General features: G+C 45.9%; 6 protein-coding genes across 6 annotated transcripts; 4 read left to right on the plus strand and 2 right to left on the minus strand.

Moving 5' to 3' along the window:
• Positions 1-2,603: 2,603 nt before the first annotated feature.
• POJ06DRAFT_292173 (OPT oligopeptide transporter protein-domain-containing protein) lies at positions 2,604-5,248 on the plus strand (the record flags this gene model as incomplete). The annotated part of the gene is made up of 2 exons (XM_056190386.1): positions 2,604-3,498; positions 3,552-5,248. The coding sequence occupies 2 exons, from the start codon at positions 2,604-2,606 to the stop codon at positions 5,246-5,248; spliced, it is 2,592 nt and encodes an 863-aa protein (XP_056042020.1).
• Positions 5,249-5,944: 696 nt separating this feature from the next.
• Positions 5,945-6,430, plus strand: POJ06DRAFT_257390 (uncharacterized protein). The gene has a single exon (XM_056188143.1). It carries the CDS (start codon positions 6,046-6,048, stop codon positions 6,232-6,234), a length of 189 nt encoding a protein of 62 aa, XP_056042021.1. The 5' UTR covers positions 5,945-6,045; the 3' UTR covers positions 6,235-6,430.
• A 3,179-nt stretch (positions 6,431-9,609) lies between these two features.
• Positions 9,610-10,379, plus strand: POJ06DRAFT_277013 (RmlC-like cupin; the record flags this gene model as incomplete). Its single annotated transcript, XM_056189701.1, has 1 exon — positions 9,610-10,379. Exon 1 carries the CDS (start codon positions 9,885-9,887, stop codon positions 10,377-10,379), a length of 495 nt encoding a protein of 164 aa, XP_056042022.1. The 5' UTR covers positions 9,610-9,884.
• Positions 10,380-11,707: 1,328 nt separating this feature from the next.
• On the minus strand, positions 11,708-12,345 carry POJ06DRAFT_137166 (uncharacterized protein). The gene has a single exon (XM_056184475.1). The coding sequence runs from the start codon at positions 12,201-12,203 to the stop codon at positions 11,772-11,774; it is 432 nt and encodes a 143-aa protein (XP_056042023.1). The 5' UTR covers positions 12,204-12,345; the 3' UTR covers positions 11,708-11,771.
• Positions 12,346-13,556: 1,211 nt separating this feature from the next.
• POJ06DRAFT_292176 (uncharacterized protein) lies at positions 13,557-14,054 on the minus strand (the record flags this gene model as incomplete). The annotated part of the gene is made up of 1 exon (XM_056190387.1): positions 13,557-14,054. The coding sequence occupies one exon, from the start codon at positions 14,052-14,054 to the stop codon at positions 13,557-13,559; it is 498 nt and encodes a 165-aa protein (XP_056042024.1).
• A 1,886-nt stretch (positions 14,055-15,940) lies between these two features.
• On the plus strand, positions 15,941-16,804 carry POJ06DRAFT_137175 (uncharacterized protein). The gene is made up of 2 exons (XM_056184476.1): positions 15,941-16,246; positions 16,302-16,804. The coding sequence occupies exon 2, from the start codon at positions 16,335-16,337 to the stop codon at positions 16,791-16,793; it is 459 nt and encodes a 152-aa protein (XP_056042025.1). The 5' UTR covers positions 15,941-16,246; positions 16,302-16,334; the 3' UTR covers positions 16,794-16,804.
• The last annotated feature ends 4,181 nt before the right edge of the window (positions 16,805-20,985 follow it).

Genomic DNA, 20,985 nt, shown 5'->3' on the forward strand with positions numbered 1-20,985 from the left:
GATGTTGATATTGCCCATGCTGTCAAGGCAGGCTTAAAAAAGTACCAAAAGTACTATAACTGTATGGGTGGGGTAGACGCATATTATATAGCTCTCGTCCTTGATCCACGCTTCAAAGCTCTACTTTTGGAGAAAGAACTTGGAAAATCAACTGCCGCGAAAGTCATTACTCATCTGAAGGAGGTTCTACATCGACAGTACCCGCTAACAACAGACCCTGTGTCGGTTTCTGCAGACGAAAAAATAGTCACAGGGTACAGTATTGAAGCGCGAGTTCTGCAGAAATTGCAACCGCGACAACGCCGTGTATCTGATATTGACCGGTATTTCGACAATGAGGTAGTTGTGGTCAACGACGGAGTGACCATGGAAAGAGGTTGGCTTTTTGAATGGTGGCGAATGAATCAGGATGAATTCCCTAGAATGGCAGCCGCAGCAAGGGATTATTTGGCAATTCCTGCCTCTGAGGTGGCTGTCGAAAGACTCTTTAATACGGGAAGAGATCTTCTAGGTCTACGGAGGCATTCATTGAGTGCTGAGACAATGAGAAGATTGATGTTGTTGCGAGCAGTGTACAAGAGGGACCGGGCAGGGAAGCCGTGATTTTATGAAGTATGTCGTGTAAAATTGCTGTTACCTCAAACGAGCGAAACATTTACGAATATTACGAATAATTTGCGAATAAACACATTTTATTCGTATTCGCATTAGTAAGCAAGAATAATTGAATTATTCGTATTCGAATTACGAATAATTCGAATAATTCGAATATATTCGTTATTCGTTAACACCCCTAGCTTTATCGCCGAGTTGGCGATATCGTAACGTATTTTAGGCGATACGGCGATACGATATCGTCAAGTCGGCGATACGATATGCGAAATGGGAAAACCCCGGCGATATCGTATCGTGAACAGCCCTAGCTTTCCTCAGACGCTGATCTAGACAGCGAAGTCGAACGAAGACGAAGACGCATCGCTTAGTTTTATGCTAATGAAGACGACTGCAAATTCTACTTAACATGTTCCAGGCATGCTCTAAAGATAGAACCCTAACCCAATCCCGCACTTGGCTTCGCTCGAGACTTATGATCGCTAGCTATGTGGGCCTTGAATCCACGCGTGGGATGAGACCAACGCGGTGAATTGAGGCGCTAGGCCCATCGCACGCCCAATTGAGTAGGTACGACGCTGGCGAGAAACACACTTAAATTTGAAAGGGTTAGGGCTTAGTTTTCGTATAATCTGTGCGCAAATAGGCGCGTGTTAGAGCTTATCGAGCAGCCGCACCAAGTGAGTGCATCGGCCGAAATTACATGCTTGTTGAAACAGTTATCTTGGCTTAGCCGTGTCGTCCAATGCGCGATTTTATAGTTCTCGCGGAAGCAACTAGTAACCAGGGCCACGGTCATCAACCAGGACCTTATTTCCCTCATCTACAGGTAGTAGGCAATTAAAAGATACTACGCCACGTAGCATCTATCCGAGGCGTGCACTAAAATAAATGAGGGACGATAAGGACAAAGTGGGTCGTGCATACGCATTTGCGCATGTTACGAAAAGTTTATCCGTATGTTCCGCTACGCGCACGGTTCAGCAGCTTGATAGAGACCTCTGGATGGATCAGGGTTAATTGAAGGTAAGGCATCGCAACCCACGCATGTTGTCTTAAGGTTGACGTTAAGAGCTTCAAGTCGATCGCAATTACAACTATTACCATCCTCGAGATTGTGAATGCGTACTTCCAAGGCAATGTAAGGAAGGACGCCTTGGAAAAATGCTTAATACCTTCTAAGTCAGTGTTTCAGCTGGCAATCCTCGCATGTTGGCGCCACGACCGTGTATTATCTTGATAGCACTAGACCACAATCTTGCTGACATTACGTTCGTGGCTGATTAAGATCACACTAACTTCAAGCACTAACTTCAAGCTTGACAAACAGTTGCTGCAGGCCTGCAGCGGCTTTTTTTGCTCGCGCTCTGTGCGGTACTTCGCTTGTAAGCTTGGCAAGGCTTGCTGGCTTTCGCACTTTGGTTGTCCCCTTGGCCATCATTTACCGGCCCTTCCAAGCTCCATACAATCGACATGACGCGATGAGTGGATTCGCTATATATTGCATGATGCTTTTTTGTGGACTGGTACAGAAGAATTACGTCTGTGACATCATTGCAGCACTGACCCGCAAGCTATGACCACAGGTTAATTCTACTGTAAGGGTCATCACGGATATGTTCATGAAGGATGTATATCGGTACTCCCTCGGATGGCTGATCGAGACGCGTCCTGCGCTAGATTACATGCATTTAACGTCGGGTTCTATTTAGGAAGAATTACTCTGGCGCCTCCACCGCTGGTCTTATCTTTTGTATTACCCACCCCCCGCGCCACCGCCTAGTCTTATCTCGGATGTCAAGTGGAGCCCCCAAATATCTCTGGTTAGGCAGTAATAAATAAGTATTGGACGAGGTCCCTGGAACAGAGCTTCGGACAAGGTACTCGATCTGTGTCAAGATTCCTCTCTCCATTGTATAGATCGATAGGCTGAGACTTCAGGTACTTGCCCAACTTTAGTAACTATGTCGGGGAGTGCTTACAGTTATAGGATGGCCGAATTCCATGAAAAGATGGAGGGTGTGAGAGTGGGGAGCAAAGAAATGGATTCGGGCTCGGACGACTTCGAGAAGAAAGCGTATAATGTGCGCGTCACAACCGTTTCAGACGAAGAAAGAAATCGTGTTGCCGACCGCCTAGCCACCGCCGGAAAAGATATAGACGATGTGATCAACGGTCCAGCTGCAGAATTTATACTTGAGAAACTGCAGAGTATGACAATTGACGAATCGCTTGCTCTCCTGCACGAGGCTCTGGAATATCACGACGATGACTTAAACTTTCCGACAGAAACGCTTGATAAGATAAAGCTCTTATTACAGGGTCAAGGGGCGTCCCAAATGGATGCGGAAACCTATGAGTTGGACTTGAAGCTAGAGGCAACGCTTATGAAGTATCATTCGCCGTATCCTGAAGTTCGTGCAATCTGCGACCCGACGGACGATCCTACTATGCCTGCGGAAACAATCAGAGCCTATATTTTGGGAATCTTTTGGGTTGCAGTCGGTGGATTTATCAACGAGTTTTTCTCTCTTCGTCAACCACATTTATCTCTTCAGTCGGCAGTCCTCCAAATCTTGCTTTATCCTTGTGGGAAATTCCTGCAGTATACCCTTCCAGACTGGAGCTTCACGTGCCGCGGCACGCGACACTCACTCAATCCTGGACCGTGGACATACAAGGAGCAGATGTTCTCGACCATCATGGTCAATGTTGCTTCTGGTGGCTCTAACTTCATGGGCTATGTCGTGACACTGAAACTTGACATGTTCTTTGGGCAGAAATGGGTCGGTTTCGGCTTCATGTTTCTCATGAACTTTTCGACGCAATTCTTCGGATTTGGACTCGCAGGGATGCTGCGCCGATGGTGCGTTTACCCAACAAAAGGTAAAATTCTATTAAATCCGATTAAACTTATTAAAGCTAATATTTTACAAAAGCCGTCTGGCCCACCGTTCTTCCAACACTGGCACTCAATCGTGCACTCCTGATGCGAGAAAATAAACGGCCGGTACATGGGTGGACTCTCAGCAGGTACAAGTTCTTTTTCATCGTGTTTGCGGCGTCGTTCCTTTACTTCTTCGTGCCGTCATTCCTGTTCACGGCACTCAGTATCTTTAATTGGATAACGTGGCTCGCCCCTAAGAACACAGTCCTTGCGATTGTATCTGGGTCGTACCTAGGGCTTGGCTTCAACCCGATCACGTCATTCGATTGGTCGGTCTTAAATTATTCTTCGCCATTGGTGGCACCTTTCTTCTCGACAGTTAATCGATATATCGGCACTATTATCGGTGGGTTAATGATGCTGGGAATGTACTGGCAAAACTATAAATGGACTGGATATCTTCCGATTAACTCGAGCAACGTATATGACAATACAGCAACGATATACAACCTTACGAAAGTTGTAAAGCCAGACTCGACACTTGATGAAGCCAAGTATAAGCTCTATTCACCACCTTATATCTCGATCGGAAATCTTCTGAATACTGGAGCTTCATTCGCGCTGTATACGCTGGCGTTCGCATACATGCTCTTGACAGACTGGAAATTACTCTCAGAGGCATTCAGGGGGTTTTGGAAAGGAATCAGAAATAGAAAGTCATCCAACTACGAGACGTACAAAGATCCCATGTCTCGAATGATGTCTGTGTATCCCGAGGTTCCAGACTGGTGGTTCGTCGCTATCTTTGTGATTTCTATCGTATTCGGGATCATTGCTTTTACAGTGTATCCCACCAGCGCGCCAGTGTGGGGTATGATAGTGATCGTACTTATTAGTACGGTGATTATGGTGCCTTCGGCATTGATTTATTCTGTGACCGGATACCAGCTTTTCACGAGTAGTCTCTCGACGCTCATAGCAGGATATATGATCCCGAATAATGGTATTGCTAACATGATGTGCCGTGTCTATGGATATAATACAGACGAACAGGCAGAGGGATTTGTATCGGACCAGAAAATGGCGCACTATGCAAAGTTGCCACCCAGGGCAGTTTTTCGCGGTCAAGTTATTGCGACATTGGTTCAGACATTCGTTACTGTGGGCGCGATTCAGTTCTTGATGGATTCGGTCTCCGACTTGTGCTCGCCGACCCAGGCCAGTCATTTTGTCTGCACATTCCCGCATTCATTGTACTCTGCGAGTCTTCTGTTCGGCGTTGTCGGCCCCGTGCGAACTTTCAACCAGTTATACCCAGTGCTAAAGTATTCTTTCATCATTGGCGCGGTCGCTGCGATCCCATGTTATCTGGTCCGCCGCCTTTTCCCTCGCCAGATGAAATATGTCCATCCCGTTCTCATCCTCACTGGCATCGCACGCTGGGGTAGCAGTTATAACCTCTCCTATTACACCCCTGGCCTATATCTCTCGTTCGTGTTCATGTTCTTTATCCGCAGACGGTATCTCTCATGGTGGACGAAGTACAATTATATTCTCACATCGGGCCTATCGGCTGGTGTGGCATTTTCTGGGATATTGATTTTCGTGGCATTGACACTCCCCAAGGCGCAATTGTTATGGTGGGGAAATACAGTTTCAACATCAGGGGTTGACGGCGCGAGGAAGGCGGCGCTATTTAAACTGCCGACGGGCACGACGTTTGGGTTGGCAGCTGGTTCGTTTGAATGAGCAGTCGGGCAAGTGGATCTCAGTTGTAATTTTGTTGGTATAAGTCAGCCTAGCTAGGACATTATGTTTTTGATTTTTCATATTAGTTGTCGATACTTCTGTGTCAGGGTTTTTCTAATCTTGTTGAAATGCAAGTCTAAATAAAAAATTATGCTGGCTTCTTGCGGATTGCGCTTATAATCGATTGTGTAAAGCCGCAGGCGGTAGGGGCGCAATCGTGTTTCCGTAAGAGATAACATTTGTTGTGTTATCTGGTAATGTGGCATATAGATGCTTTTGGCATCCGCCACCGCGTACGACAACCGCGTAGCGGTTGGCCACAGAGGAATCATACTTCTCAAAGGACCTGCCCTGTCTGCCGTCATTAATCCTTGTCTGCACTATATGCAACCGAAACCGAAAACGCTAGGGTTCGTTACCCCTGGCGGTCGGGATTAACTTCAGATATACACTGATAAAATTGACGGATTATGCTTCGTAAAGCACTGGACTCTAAAGTAGTTCGGACTAAGTAATCGCCTGAAATCCGCTTAAATGCTACAATATTCTTCTTTAATAGATCCAGTTACGCAATACCCTTATAATTATGTAGATTTTAAAAATAGGTAAATTTCCTCAATTAGACTCGTTCAGTGTACGTGAGTCTTCGTTGATCCCAGAAGTCCCGTATACATAGGCTTCATTTCGCTTAAACCCTAAGACGGTACAGTTTCATTTCCCGCAATCTTAACGAAAGTAAAGTTTCAGTTCCAGTTACGCGATTGGCTCAAACATCCCATCCACTAGTAACTTCTCCCATGGTCGTCTTTTTTCTTCCACCAGTCATGGTCGTCCTTTTTCTTGCACCAGTCGTTGTCGTTCTTATCCTTCCAATCATGGTTGTCCTTGTCATGCCTATCATGGTCGTCCTTGTGTTTCCCATCGTCGCTGTGCCTGACCACAAAACGTTTAAACGTTTGTCGTCGCTTCTCTGGCCGAATGGATAGGCGGTAACCCCAAGGATCAGGGACCCAAGCAACTACACCACTTACACGAGTTGATACACTTGGTGTATTACACTAAACTAAATAATCTACACCAGAGCGTTTCTGGCTAATCCACTACAACATTTGAAGGTCCGGTGTACATGGATTTAGTGTATTCAGTGTATTTGTTCGCGATAAGATAAGGTTCTGAGAAGTTGGTAAAATGTTTATGGGTATCATATGCTCACAGTAGGATTGATGGTTAGTAATGTTCGTAGATACCCTATCCCTACTTAATTTGTGCTTGTAACCAAGGTACCTTAATAAATCTTCTGCTACCGCGTCACGCGCCCATTAATCCGTAATTGTCATATCGCTCTTACTTCGGCTCTCTCGAATGGCTCTCGACTTTCTCACGATACAATCCATGTCTGCCGAGTTGTGAAAGACTGTTCTCAGCCTCAGGGCAGATGGTTGTCCCTCAACGGAGTAAAGGCATGATTCAAGTGTTGAGGTGATGGTTTCGTCCTTTGTTCCTTTTAATCGTGGAGGAGAAAAGACAGCTTGAGAGCATGCATCTCAATGATGACGAGTTCAGAAGTCAGGAGCTATCATGGCTTATTGGTAAGGCGCAGGAACTGCGTGCTGAAGAGATAATTTAAATGGTCAGGGGAAAACGGCAGAGAGGCTGATTACATGGTAGTACGATATTTTTGCTCAAGAAGACTTCAAAATTGGCGGAGCATCTTAATTGTGCTTCTTCTGAGGAGACGGTGACAGTCATAGTGGGTCACCCCATACACTGAAGTCAACTACACTTACGCCATCTACATTTGAGGCGCCCGTTGACACACTACATGCAAGTCTCGCTTATTAATATACACTTACTCTACACAGACAAAAAATATGTAGTTGATGTAGTTGATTGGATCTCTGCCAAGGATAGCAAAGAAGAGAGCCAAAAAGTATATCAGCTTCATTGTTGAATTGCTAGGGATAGAAAATGAGATCGAACAAAAGGGCGTTATTCCTCTATGCGAAATTGTAGGGGTACCTGCTCTGCTCTTATAGGTTTCGGTGGTGGCATGGATCTTGGCGACACGATGACCAAGTCGACCAACACGATGATCACGTTGACCAGGCAGGATTTTCCCTGACGTATTGCGCCGAGAGTTGTGTGATTCACGTCGTAGGACCTGTGCTCTATGGTCCAAGAGGACCCGCACCACCAAGCGGTGGGAAACTAGCTATCCGACTTCGTACGAACTGACGGATGGAATAGACATTCGCAGTCAGTTCAATGTCGATCGTCCGTCTGCCTAGAGCATCGTATTCGGACTGTCCGTGACCGCCAAAAATAACGCCCGCAACCCCACGAAATAATTGGTCTTTTACGCCAAGATAATATGTTAGGAAGCCAAGCGCGACGTATTCGAGTAAGTTTCTAAGCAGTTGCGTAGATTTTAGTAGACGAAATAGAATAAACTCGGTAAGTATTCGTCTGCTACGTAGTTCCGCTTTGGTAACAGTCTGGAATTCGCGTAGAATGTTACAATATTTCTTGTTTCAATTCACAATGTTGAGTGCTGGATGCGGATAACGAATATATCCGAATTCGTACGAATATTCGTCATATGGATGCGAATAGTAAACGGTTTCTTGCTTACGAATGCGAGTACAAATAAAATTTTATTCGTAATAAGGGTACACATCGAGCACAATGGAGGTGTTTCGAACAAGCCAACAGAATGTCGGAAAGAATTCGTATTCGTCGTTGACTTTATTTGTTACGAATAGACATTTTTCTACGAATGCGATAGAGAAACCTGTATTCGTGTCCATCCCTAGTCCGATGGAATCCGCTACTAAGGCATTGTTGAGTTCCTAGCATCTAACACAACGAGTCCGCCAAGGAAACACACGCGGGTCCTCGGTCAGATGGAATTCTGTGAAGCCTCCAGATATGTGCCAAAAAAGGGATGTCAGATGCTCCGCGTCCACCCATAAATAGTGACCATGTGCTGTATATGCGACGGCACGAGTTTTATGAGCTCCGTGGATCGCCTCAGTGTATTGGCGGCCTAGCATACACTATCGCAAAGGCTGTAAGCTGTGGCGACAGTGCGGCTCAGGAGGGTTTCAGCAGTTGGGCTATTCATTAGACTGTCAACTGCACCGCGTGTGCCGCCAAGGGCTTGCCACCTGTCATTGTCAAACCTTCGCTCGAAGGTATGCTTGCTAAAAATAGCGGTACGTCTTCCTACAGCAGACCGATAGCTTCTACTGTAAGTCAGCAACAGGGAGTCAGGAACCTGTCCAGTATCGGAGTATGAGACAGATATGTGCGGGGTGGAAGCGTCTGCAAGAGGTTTTCAGCATCGACGTCAGAACTCTGTCCCAGTACTTATGGAGACACTTCCAATTGGGTATTGTTACAAACGGGGCCGACCTCCCAGAGAGTAGTCAAGGAGTTCTTCGTCTGAAAGATAGTGCATCACTCTTCTTCATCTTCCTGAGTCATTTCCCTTCAGAGTCGGCATCATAACAACAAAACTAAGTGACTGGCGCAGTAGCTCTGCAATATATATATTACGAGTGTTGATACCATGGAAATGACCAAGCGGCATTTCCACCCTATCCCTAAACCCTGGCCATCTTGTCAAGTCGATCTGCGAGCCTTTGCATCCTTGAACCTTGTGGTCGCTGCTTGAAAGCTGCTCTCGAGAGTAAATTCTGTAATCGCACATTGTATCGCCGGATAGTTGTTTCAAATTCGATAGAATGCGTTCTTAGCGTTGTTTCAAAGCTGCGACAGGCCGAAAGCTGTTTAGGGCAGTAGGATTGGAAGCAACTGTGAAGACTGATCACATCCTGTAATGCTAAAGCGCAGCCGGGCGGTGATTACTCAAACACTTGGATTTATTTGATTTATTCCGGGCAAAACAGCGCGATTACAAGGTACGACTGCGTGCTCATAAACCGATCTGAATTATTCTCTACGATCGTGATATATAACGGTTGTTAGTCTCACAGAGCCGAACAAAAATCAGAAGCCTTCCATTCGATTAGTTAGTCACTGTCCACGAACTGACTACATAAATAGTAATACCTGGAGGCGGAGGCGGGACTGTCCGGGCGCAACCACGGGACCGTGGCCGATCCAGCAGCACGGGTCAGCCGCGGGCGGCAATGCAGTCTGGCTGGGCGCTTATGCACGCCGCTGGCAATTAATCTAATTAAACTTCGCGGTCAAAATTGAAGTGCCGCCAGCCTGGTTCGGTCAGCACGGTCCTATGCAATGGGGTTTGCACTTCGTACGGTTTTAGGGACGGTAAGGGACAGTTAAGATTTCCATCGTGGGATGTCATCCCCGTACGTAGCCTCCGACTCTGCAACCAACAGTTCTCGGGACCAATGTTGAGGACAGCACAGGGACATGGGAATGCCTGCCATTTAAGTTAACTGTGGCGGCGCTGACTTCGATATGTCGTTACACAGCATGAACGTCCCAAACTTCGGTAAAGTCGCATACTCGTACCGGGAAGGACCTCTCTACCACCAAAGAAATGCTCTATCGGTTCCGCATCCTTACTGCACTACTATTCCCCCAGAACAAAGAATATACGATCTGCACCTAATAAGTCCGTTCAAGCAGCATCGAACGTCATGAGATGCCTTACTTTCCGAGCCTCCTGTCCGTAACTCGGTCATTTTGTGTTTTCAGAAAGTTTTTACACACGGGCTCATACTCTCAACTAGTAGCAATGGAAGTACCCGTAATTGGGGAGATTGATGATGAGGAAACTATTTTCGATATCTACTGGTTCCAAATCGTGCTTCAGAGAACCGTCTCACTCAATCATATAGATCCATACGGTCGACCGAGTCTTCACTTATGGCAAATGCCGAGCCATAGTGCCTGGAAAGGAACAGGATTTCATGGCGGGAGATGTGGTGATTCTTCCTGCAGGAACACACCATCAGTTTCTCAACAGTACGGATACGCCTTTGGAACTGCTGACAGTTTATTGCCCGCAGAACATAAGGCGACTACTATCCATCAGACAAAGGAAGAAGGTGACGCTGAGGAAGAGGCCGGTCAATATGAGCCACCAGAGTGGAGGCAGAACAGCAAGGAAGAAAATCATACGAGACGAATTCAATAGATGCCGAAGTTGCTCCAAATAGAAGGGGTACGACGGTAATTGCATAATTCATCACCTAGCTCAGGAAAGCCATAGCATACTTCTATCTACATCTATGTACAGAATTAAGAGCTAAGTGAGTATGTTATACCCAAAGAGATGCAAAAGGATTAGAGCTGAGCTGCCACGCGGGTTCGCAAATCTCGCGTTGTTTTAATTTTCCCAACCCCACGCTCTAGTTAGCGAAGGCGTAACCCTTCCAGTTTTACTTCTTGACTAAGCGTGATTAAATCACTAACCCAGTGGCGACAGAACGAACTCCGATTACCGGCAAGGTATGCCGAGCATCCCAATAAGTGTAGTCTACTTTCTGTACCAAAATTCCTAACTGGGTGTTGTCCAGTTGGGAGTTTGGTCGCAGTCACTACGGGACAACTGGTAGGTATTGACACCTTCCCAATGCCCACAACACGAGAGTATTATTTCGAGCCCAAATGGAATGCATACATCACATATATTACAAGACATATATACTGAAAGCGTTAGCTGGCAGAGTGCCCAAAGTGAGTGTCACAGGCCGCACTGTGTGAGAGCCGGAGAAGAAGGGACAGAATTTTATCCCATAGGGATGCCCAACGCAAGCAAATTTGTTTTATCACTAGTCCGGACAGATCATGACAAGGACTAAGTGCTTTTATATCTTCATTGACAGGCAGAGCGGTCGGAGCTGTCTTCTTGCATCTACCGCTGGCCCTTGCCGTCAGTACCACTACAAATAAACGGGTTTACATTTCGAGGCCATGGCCTCCTGCACAAACCAAGAACACAAACGAAAGCCGGATACTCGCGCTTCTCTCGTAGTACCTACCAGTCATTGACCCCTCGCCCGCGAACTGATCGGGGGTAAGACTGTCGTCCCCGGTCATCTTGGAGACAGGGCGGTAAAACCGTAACGACCTATCCTTGAAGAAAGGGGAACGGGGCTCGGTTCGGGCGCTACACAAGAGCGCGGACTGGTATCGATCCAAGGAACGGCGACGCCGGCGGCTCAGGTGGTGCGCCCGAGTTCCACCAGTGTCACTGCGCTTATCACGAGCAAGCCAGGGCACATGCCGCAAACGATTGACACAGACCTCCTAATACTAACGAAAGAGCAAAGATATGGTACTGTCTGTAACCTTATTTGGGTCCGATAAAGCAAGCCTTGAAAGGTATAGCAATAAAAGCATATGCAGCCTGAGCGTAAAATCACTTTTATAAACGAGCACGGAGAGCGGAAATGAAGCTCAGACGCACGCTTGACTTGGTCATTAGCGACCAGTCAAAATCTTCCAGCGTCTAGAGAGAACTAATTGTGAAAGCTGGCGACATCCAAAGACAGCCACTCAAAGACAGCATCGTTCCTTTCCCTGATTATTGTTCAAGCACAGGCTTCATATCACGCAGGAAGATTTCGACTGTCTTAGGCCCCACACCCTTGAACTCCTGTAGACGTGCTGATAGGTCATCGGTCGTTCTGGACTGGTTCAACAGAGCGCCAAAAGTGCGGTATTCTTCCTTGAGCGCGCTTGAAACCTCGAGTAATTTGGTAGCTGTTGAAAAATCATAGCGGACATAGTGCCCTCTATCTAGCACCTGCACCAGCTTATCCCAGCCTGCGTTTAATATCGCTTCGGGCGATGTGATACCATCCTGTACAAGCTCCAGGTATGTCTGCTTCGCCACTTCCTGCTGGACGGGTTTGCCAAACAACAGGCAGGCCAGGAACCATTTGAAGTACTCTGTCTCTTGCCCCGATTCAAGATCAATACCCAGATCCTTGGCGCAAATTTTCCTCTGTGACATTGGTTTCCTTGTAAGTCTGGCTTTGCCTTTGGCGAATGACGGAGTGTTCGTCTAGAGAAATGTACGTGAGGTCTCAGGCTCGTGAAGGGCCGATCTTTCCGTCGGGTTAGGTTTCAGGTTCCGTGTATGATAGCGACGTAATGATGATGTTAGTCGGGAGTTTGCAGTGACGTCAATATTTTATTAGTTGTGCAGTTTTTAGTTAAAGCCACTGTGTGCAAGTCAATATTATTCGTAGCTATCAAATTTCCACTGCTGTCAGGGGTCAGCGGCGTACGTTGGGTGATTTCCTCCACCCACAAAAGCAAAGCTGCCCTCTCGTTCAAGCAACTATATACAAGAGTAAGTCGGTCACTGTACAGGTACACCAGAGGCTGTGAGTATGTTATGCTCAGCAATGCGGCTCAGAAGCGGATATATATTTTCATGAGCTCATAATCTTCGCCCAGCGAATTCATGAAGACAGTCAGCTGCCAAGCTATGATTAGTAACAGGGGGAGCAAGAAACTTGTTGAGAATGGCTGTTCGTGACCGCATTCATAACAGAGATATCCCGATCTTATATCCTTCTGATAGTACCAAACCCGGGTGTGTCTTGACGCATAGAAAGTAGTCTAGAACGCTCCTTTACGGGCGAATCCCTGTTCATCATGAATAGGTTAAGTCAATTGACATTGCATTATCAATATACAAGAGTAGAGCAGGGAAGGCTCTGGCGCCATACCTAACACGTCAGCAAGCTCTACCACACCGCGCAAGTTCATAGGATCCAAAAACATGCAACATAGTATCGAATGGCAGCTCTTGGTCCTTACTAGATGATAGTCCGCTGTAAAGCTTTATATTCCACTCTTGGTCTGAGGATTGATCTGAAATAGTATGGTAGTTGTCACAATCTTTAACATCACAAATAGACGAAATTGTCTATTAATCCTATAGGAACTATTTCATTCTCGCTAGTTTTCTTCCTTGTCGCGTTGTAAAACCCTGAGCAACGGTTGATATTTTTCACAGAATGTTGCATATCCTGCTTTTGTATAATATCGCCTGCTAGAGAATTACTTGTTTTATATAAATTGGCTGCATGATCTCCCATGGAATAACATAGATGTCTGATGCTCATAGGAAACCCCTTGTATGTAAAAATATGGTAACAGGTATACTCTTCTATGATTATTATTACCCAGTATACCATCAACAGGGAAATGCACTACTATTTTGATGAGATTATACGTGCATCGTGTGTGATAGCTCGACGGGGTATATAAAATTGTATGACCTCTCATAACGAGTCGCCGATATGCTATTAGCGTGTAATTGAAGGCCTTCAATAATTGGCCGCGGCAAAATGGGTCAGGGCACGTCTTGGGGACTCGATGACAAGTAGTATGTATCCTTGTCATGTACCCTGCACAAGCTGTTGCCACTTCCCCTGACCATTGTGGGCACCATCATGTCATAGAATATTGCCCGAGTCCAATTCTCCAACACTTCCATGAGAAGCTTTGATTGTCGGAATCTTCCGGCGGTACTCTCCCAATTTAGAGGCGGCTTTGGCATGATGGCCCTCACAGCGAGAACTCTACGAAACGATGCGCCGACAGGTGACAAAATTTCCGAGAGCTGTTCGACCTTCCCAACCTCGTCGGTTAAATCCGTCCAGAGATCATTTGAGAGTAAGATAGGATAACCATGCTCGAGAAGGGCCAAAGCTAGTGAAATCGCCTCTGAGGGATAATTACCATACGGCAATGGGATAGAAATTACCTCCTTAGACAGTCGCAAAATCGTAGTCAGAGTCTCGATTAAAGACCTCTTCTCAGAATCTATGGCAACGAAAGCGGACGACATTGATACTCTGATCGTGGCATCAGGTCGTCTATAGCGACTCTGATATAGCACACCAAGATTACACAAGATCCCACTTGCGCAAGCAGTGCACGGTCAAATATCGATAGTATGCGCACACTGTCATGCGGATAAGGCATATCTGACAAAGCAGACGGCATTCGGCGCATGTATTTCCCTTGACGGCACCAGACCCAACGTTTTTGACAACGCCGGGATCGGATGCCAACCTTTCATGCAAGCACATTTGATGGTAAGGACAAGCCTCAGCGCATGCTACTCGGCCATAGGCTAAGTAAACTCGGCCATACCAAGCAACGTGCTCGCATGTGTAAAAGAATCGTGATCTCAACTCGAATCTGATTCTGGTTACAGTAGTGAAACCCTGAGCAAATCAATTCGGTGGTATTTCCTCCAAGGAGAGAACGCAGCGAATAGACTTTAGGCACGGGCGGGTGGGCACAGAGTAGGAGCAGATACAAATAGAATATTCGCATTTGCGAATATTATTCGCACCATTTTGCGTTGCGAATCACCATTTTGCGTTGCGAATAACGAATAACGAATATTATTCGCAGGATGTCCGCGCAACGAATAAAATTGCGAATATTATTCGCCGAATATTCGTTATTCGCATATTTATTCGCAACCCCTGAAACCTTAAAGTGCTCATAGTTTATTACGGTTCCAACACAAGAAGAAGTAAAGGCATCAAGGCATAAAACGACAAGCAAATGAAAGGTGGAGGCATAAACCGCAAAACGAAAGACGCAAACCATGAAACGCAAGACTGACGCACTGTAATATGTACCTGGTAAAAGCAACCTCTCACCAGGTCACAGAGCGAGAAAAGTGCGCAGCTCGCTATCAATTCTCCTTCCATCACATTGAGCTGGAAGGCTGTAAGGGGTCATATTGGCTCTTGAAACTGTGAATTAAATTTATTAGGGGGCATCCCCTGAGCACGTGATTAGATGCGAATATTCGGCGAATAATAAATTACGAATATTATTCGCACTGCTCAGGATTTGCGAATAAAATTGCGAATATTATTCGCAGCGGTTGGGACTTGCGAATAACGAATACGAATAATGCCGATTACTGCGAATATTCGTATTCGGAGCAGCCCTAGTAAAAGGAATAAATCCACTTTTATTAACGGGCAAGATCAACCCAACAGGCCAACAGCTGAGTTCGTTAATTAGCCAAACCCTTTCGAAACGATGCAAATCGAGCCAGAAGTCTGAACAGGCGGCTGTCGATAGTCAAGTGTGACATGTCAGCCGCACTTGTAATCGATCTGGCGCAAAGGCTAATCTCACGAGTTGAAAGTCTGCTCAATACGGTATCTCTCTTGCTAACCCGTTGATCCTTGATGCGCTTAGCAGTTAACGAGCTCAGGCTAGACAGATTGTATTACTAACTCTCAGGCTACAGGCTTGTCTCAACCCACATGCTAACTAGAGTTCCGAAGTTTGTGAAATTAGGCTCAGCAGACAGTTTAAATTACTTAATTTGCCACGTCAATTGCATTAAGTTTCGTCAGTTATTCGAGATGGATATTTAATTACACGGACAGACTTAGTGGCACACTCAGCTACCTTAGGATGAGCCAATGCCGTAATGAAGGAAATAGGAAAAAATAACTTAAATACGGTAATGGAAGCTAATTTTCTCGTAACGGTGGCTATCATGAAAGTTAGAACCCCCGCACTTTGCACTACAGAAAGCATATTTTAAACTGGCGACGTACATATTAATATGCTTGCTAGCGTCATATCATGCATCCTTGCGTCCCCAACGAGATGTCGGCACGTCACGTGATAGATAGATTCTCCGCTTTCATTGATTTGCTACATCCCATGTTGGCAGTCCCAATGCTCTAATACTTATGAGATCTTTCTCAGATGCTTCGAGGTTATCCACAGCTATGCGTGTTACTAATAGTGAATATATAGGGCCTTCCCTTAGTTTGATGGCTAGACCAGAAACTGATCCCTCCTGGTAGGATATTGATCCGTGTCCTTGGAATGAGGCGGCTGCGCCTGCACTGTATTGGCGCCGTCACCGGCGACCGTCACCAAAAGCTAGCGACATGCAGCGATATAAAGAACACACCCTGTCACCCCATACGGCCGAAGTACGAACCACAGTTTACGTCCTTAACTTGACACTTTTGTGCGTCAAGAAAGAACGTGCGTATATCTCCGATCATGGAATCTTAATCTGGAACTGACATGAATGTGACAGTGCATATCAAGTGAACAAGAATCAATCTTCGAAATGGCAAGCTCCGCAACAACACTGTGCCTTATCAGCTTGTCCATGTACGCCGGCCCAGATGTAGAACCAAATACTTTCTGGACGCTCGCAGCAAATGATGCCGTCATTGTCAACGGCCAATATGTCGACGGCCTCGTTGTTTACCAAATGTCTGAAATAGAGAAAAGCAGGTATTATTCGGTTCTTGTTGGCAATGCGGACAGTGACAGTCAAGATGCTCTGCTATATTTGTACGACAATGACGGCACGGGAAGTAAGACGATCGCATTTGTAAAATGGAACGGTCAAGCATATCATTTCACAGCTGATATGCCGTACAGTGAGTATAGGTACACGGGATCACACGGCTTATACTGGGCTCCCAGATATCAATGTATTTCTAAGTTCTACCCTTGGCCGTGGTCGCGTATCCCGAAGACTATTGAGCCTTACGACCATGTGCATTTTGGTGATGTCTGAACTTTCGTTTCGTCTGCGCTACTATGAAGGAGAAGAGAGTGTGTTAGATGTACGGTATCGGGTGTGAATCACTATATGTTGCGAACATCCGGAGAGCAAGTGACGATTTATTTTAGAATAATAAATATGACACAGGAACTCGGCGGACTTTTTATAATCCTGCCGTTCGCCCAGGTCCGATCCTTTGCAACCAACAGACAATAAATATTACAATGGACCCCAATTGATAGCGAATGGGCAATTATTGACTGCAGCCTATCCCACATATACAAAATGTGACACCCTTGCCAATGACTGCCTTCCACGATGTTTGCGAAACCTAAACCTTGAACCCTGAAGCCTGAGGTATATCTGCTCGTCAAAACAGATAACTATATATTATTATTATCTTGCCAGGGTAACGTACATTCAAAACGAAAGGCCACCGCGCGTGGGAACTTGGTAGATTGGTGCGAATTAAGTCGACTCAGATCTATTTCTCCTTCTATGGCACAGTTATCATCCAGTTTCCAATGAACGGGCCTGGATCAAGGCAGGAACCTCTTCGAAATTAGTACAGCCAGGGTACAATATAAGCATACCCGAAAGTCATTCTATGGTCATCTCAAGGTTTAGAGCCTACCCGCCTGGCGTCCTTAGTAAGTGCTTCTGAGTAGTCGAATTCGTTCCACCCACTCACGCTCTAAGGGAGACAGACGGGGCTGTTGGTTCTGAAATCCGCCAAATGTTGCCAAATCTGCAGAGTCGCCCTTGCAAAAGTGGCGGATATGTATCCGTATCTTCATCCGCCAGATATCTGGTGGATATCCGCCTTATCCGCCGATCCGCCTCAATTACCTATATAGGACTGGTCTATTCGGATTAACCTGTATAGGAATGTATTCGGATTCGTACATCAGATAGGGAGGATGGCATCAAGTAGACCTTTATCTACAGCAAACTTCTTACTGCCTCCATCTTCAGTTGCCCTTATTCCTCTCCACTAGAAGTCTTCCAGCTAACTTTCTTCTATACCAACAGACCAAAAATGGATCGTATTGTCACTCGCCACAAACGTCCTAATTACTTTGTGCTATAACTAGAAATTGTAAACGTTGCGCCACTTGCATGCCTTTCAGCTTGCAATTTGACTAATACTCTGGTTGTGCTGATTTTTGCTAAAATGAGTGCACAGCAGGAATAGATTTTGAACGCTCTATGCAGGGTTTTGCCTCAATCCTTCCTACCTAGGTAATCTCTTGATAACCAGCCATATATCCGCCGACCTGGAGCTTGGCGGATTTGTATCCGTATATGCATCCGCCGATCGAAAGTAATATGGCGGATCCTCTCATCCGCACGGATATCCTATCCGCCAAAATCCGCCAATCCACCTATCCGCTTACAGCCCTGACTATTAGGCCCTTGGAAGTCGTTTGAGAAGAAAATCTTCGTGCTCTGTTGGGAATGTCTTATTCCTGCAAAGTTCGAAATATTAGACTGGGTATTTATTGACAATGCTCGGTAACCATGTTTTGGTACCAGTAAGGTACCGCTGGCACCGCCACCAAGTCGAAATATCCTGGACACTCCATGTGCTTCCAGGTTACCCAAAAGTGGTTCAAACCACGGAGACAGGCATAAGGAATTTTCTCAATAAGAAATTAAGAATTATCTATGGTGCTTTGTGTATCTTGTCGAGCACTCTGACTACGCGATGATGCTCTTCTGTTGGGATGCACACAGAAGGACGCACTATAAAGCCACTTCAGAAAGAGCTCGCGTAGAAATCTGTTGACAAATTCGGGACGGGCATTAACTTGCAAGGAAATATTAGAGAGCCTTAGAACCCGATATTACGAACAAAAGGAGAATGTCTTAGAACAAGTCGGTCCAGAATAGAGGACCAGAATAATGGAAGCATGGTTGGCATCCCTGAGGAGGTGTCGTCATCCGTTCTTGACATATGAAATTTGGATTTGTAATGAATGATAGAATCTGAGTCTTTTCCAAATTTCTTAGCGCGAAAAAAATTAAGGATTGCAAGGATGTGATGGGATAGCTCCCGATCGAATGGACTCGAGCGTGAAGAAGATCTTCCAACTAGTAGTCGCCATGCATCCATACATAGACTATTTTCTTGTGAACTTTATTGTTGACGGACACACTCTGAGCCACTGAGCTCAAAGTACACCAAATTGCATTGCAGTTTATTATCAACGATCTGCGATGGAATACTAAGAAGCCGATACACATATAAACTATGATAAGCACTGTTTTGTTTTCAATCGAAGGTAGTTTCTGTTCTCGCTCAATAGTGACGTCTAGTGAGCTACAATCAGGGCTGCAGCGGATGCGGATATCCGCCAAAATTTTCCATATCCGCATCCGCCATCCGCCTTTTTGAAGGTGGGAGATATGTATCGCGCTTTTGGATCCGCCTTTTGAAAGTATGGCGGATACTCATCCGCCAGATATCCGCCAAATCCGCCAATCCGCCTTGAAAAAATTCGCGGAAGTCATTAACATATCGATTTTGAGTTTCCTACATGGAGCAGGTAAGGCCTCAACTAGAATATGCCACGTATTTCGACTGTCATCGGCGCCTCCAGTAAGGCATGTACGCTGCTCGAACAACTTTTCTCGGTCGAGACTGAACAGATTGGTTGGTACTATGCGAGCGCTTGCTTTGCATTCACGACTGGTGTCTGGTATTTACATTCGGCCATAGCCGCGTTGTCATGTCGGTTTTGTCCAAAGGAATCGCTGAGCGGGACTCGGTCTGGTGCGACACCTTTACCCCCCTCGGGTGCTCGGGTCATTTGTAATGGGAATGTTGTAATTGACTTGCTTATCCTTATTTAAGAATTTTTTAATTGGCTGTGTAGGTTGTGGGGAGAAGTTGGAATATATAAGAATCCTTGAAGATTCCTGCATCCCTCTTAATAAGACTAAGACTCCATATATCAGCTATCCAAAGACATGTTTAACATAGGCAGAGATATTCTGGGGGTACGCAGATACGCCATGAAAGGCGAAACGATGAGAATGTTGATGTTGATGGATGGCGTGCAAAAATAATTGTAATAAAAATATAATATAACTTATTCTTCCTTAAGTTAAAAATATAATTCCATCCGAAAATACTCATTGTGGCATCGGTTGACTTAAAGTCTTACATTGTTACCCTGAGCAACAGATTTTGACACCTTGCCATAATTTCTGTCTAAGAATTACCCAATATCCGCCCTATCCGCCCTATCCGCCAAAATAGCGGATAAGATATCCGCCGAAGTGAGGCCTGGCGGATTTGTATCCGCCATCTGCATCCGCCAATAGAAAGTATGGCGGATATCCTATCCGCCAAATCCGCCAATCCGCCAATCCGCCTGCAGCCCTAGCTACAATGAGATTCAAGGACGTTTGAATAATTGCTATAATTTTGACCGCTTATCGCAGATCGTCTTATATCGTTTTACACAAACCTCAACCTAACTTAGCTATTCTATGTGGGCACTGAATGTTCGTTCATACCTAGTGGGACCCAGTAGACCATAATACCACCTGTTTCATATTCCCTTTCCACGCCTCTTCACTGACACATTCGCATGTCCGCCCAGGAAGCAATGCTTTCAGAATTACTGGATGGCTTGCTGAGAGTGATGACACGGCTTCGTATGGCGCATGACTGATGAGCCGCAGACAGGAGTTCAAAATAATTAGTGCAGCTCCTGCCGACCAAAGTCAACCTAATCTCAGCCAGTCAGCCCCTTAACACGGTGAATGCTGACTGATCGACATGGTCCGCCCTACCGTATAAAGATAACTAACTTCTTCCGTTAACAGCTCATAATAATGTTTCTGTACTTTGGTGCCTTCACGGCTAAGGAAGCAAGCACTCCAGCTTATCAGGCTCAGCCAATACAGAAGTTCGGCGACTTGGCTCAGACTTGGCTGCTGCCATGTCGGAGAGGCGCAGCATTTTCGGCCGAAGTGCAGATCAAAAGTAAAATTCTTTCCTACAGATGTGCTGTGCGGCTCCCCATCATCAGATAAGATTCGAGACGAATTCTCAACCCAGGCTGGCCAAGGCAGGCCCACAGAAAGATTCTTCTGAGGCAAACGTCTGCCCGCCCAGTAACGCCCAGTAACCACACACACGTGGGCGGGTTCAGCGATATTAGACACTGATGATCATCTACTCCTTACTCAG

Source organism: Lipomyces tetrasporus (assembly GCF_029532465.1).
Source record: "Lipomyces tetrasporus strain NRRL Y-64009 chromosome Unknown POJ06scaffold_8, whole genome shotgun sequence".
In the NCBI taxonomy this organism is placed as follows: domain Eukaryota; kingdom Fungi; phylum Ascomycota; class Lipomycetes; order Lipomycetales; family Lipomycetaceae; genus Lipomyces; species Lipomyces tetrasporus.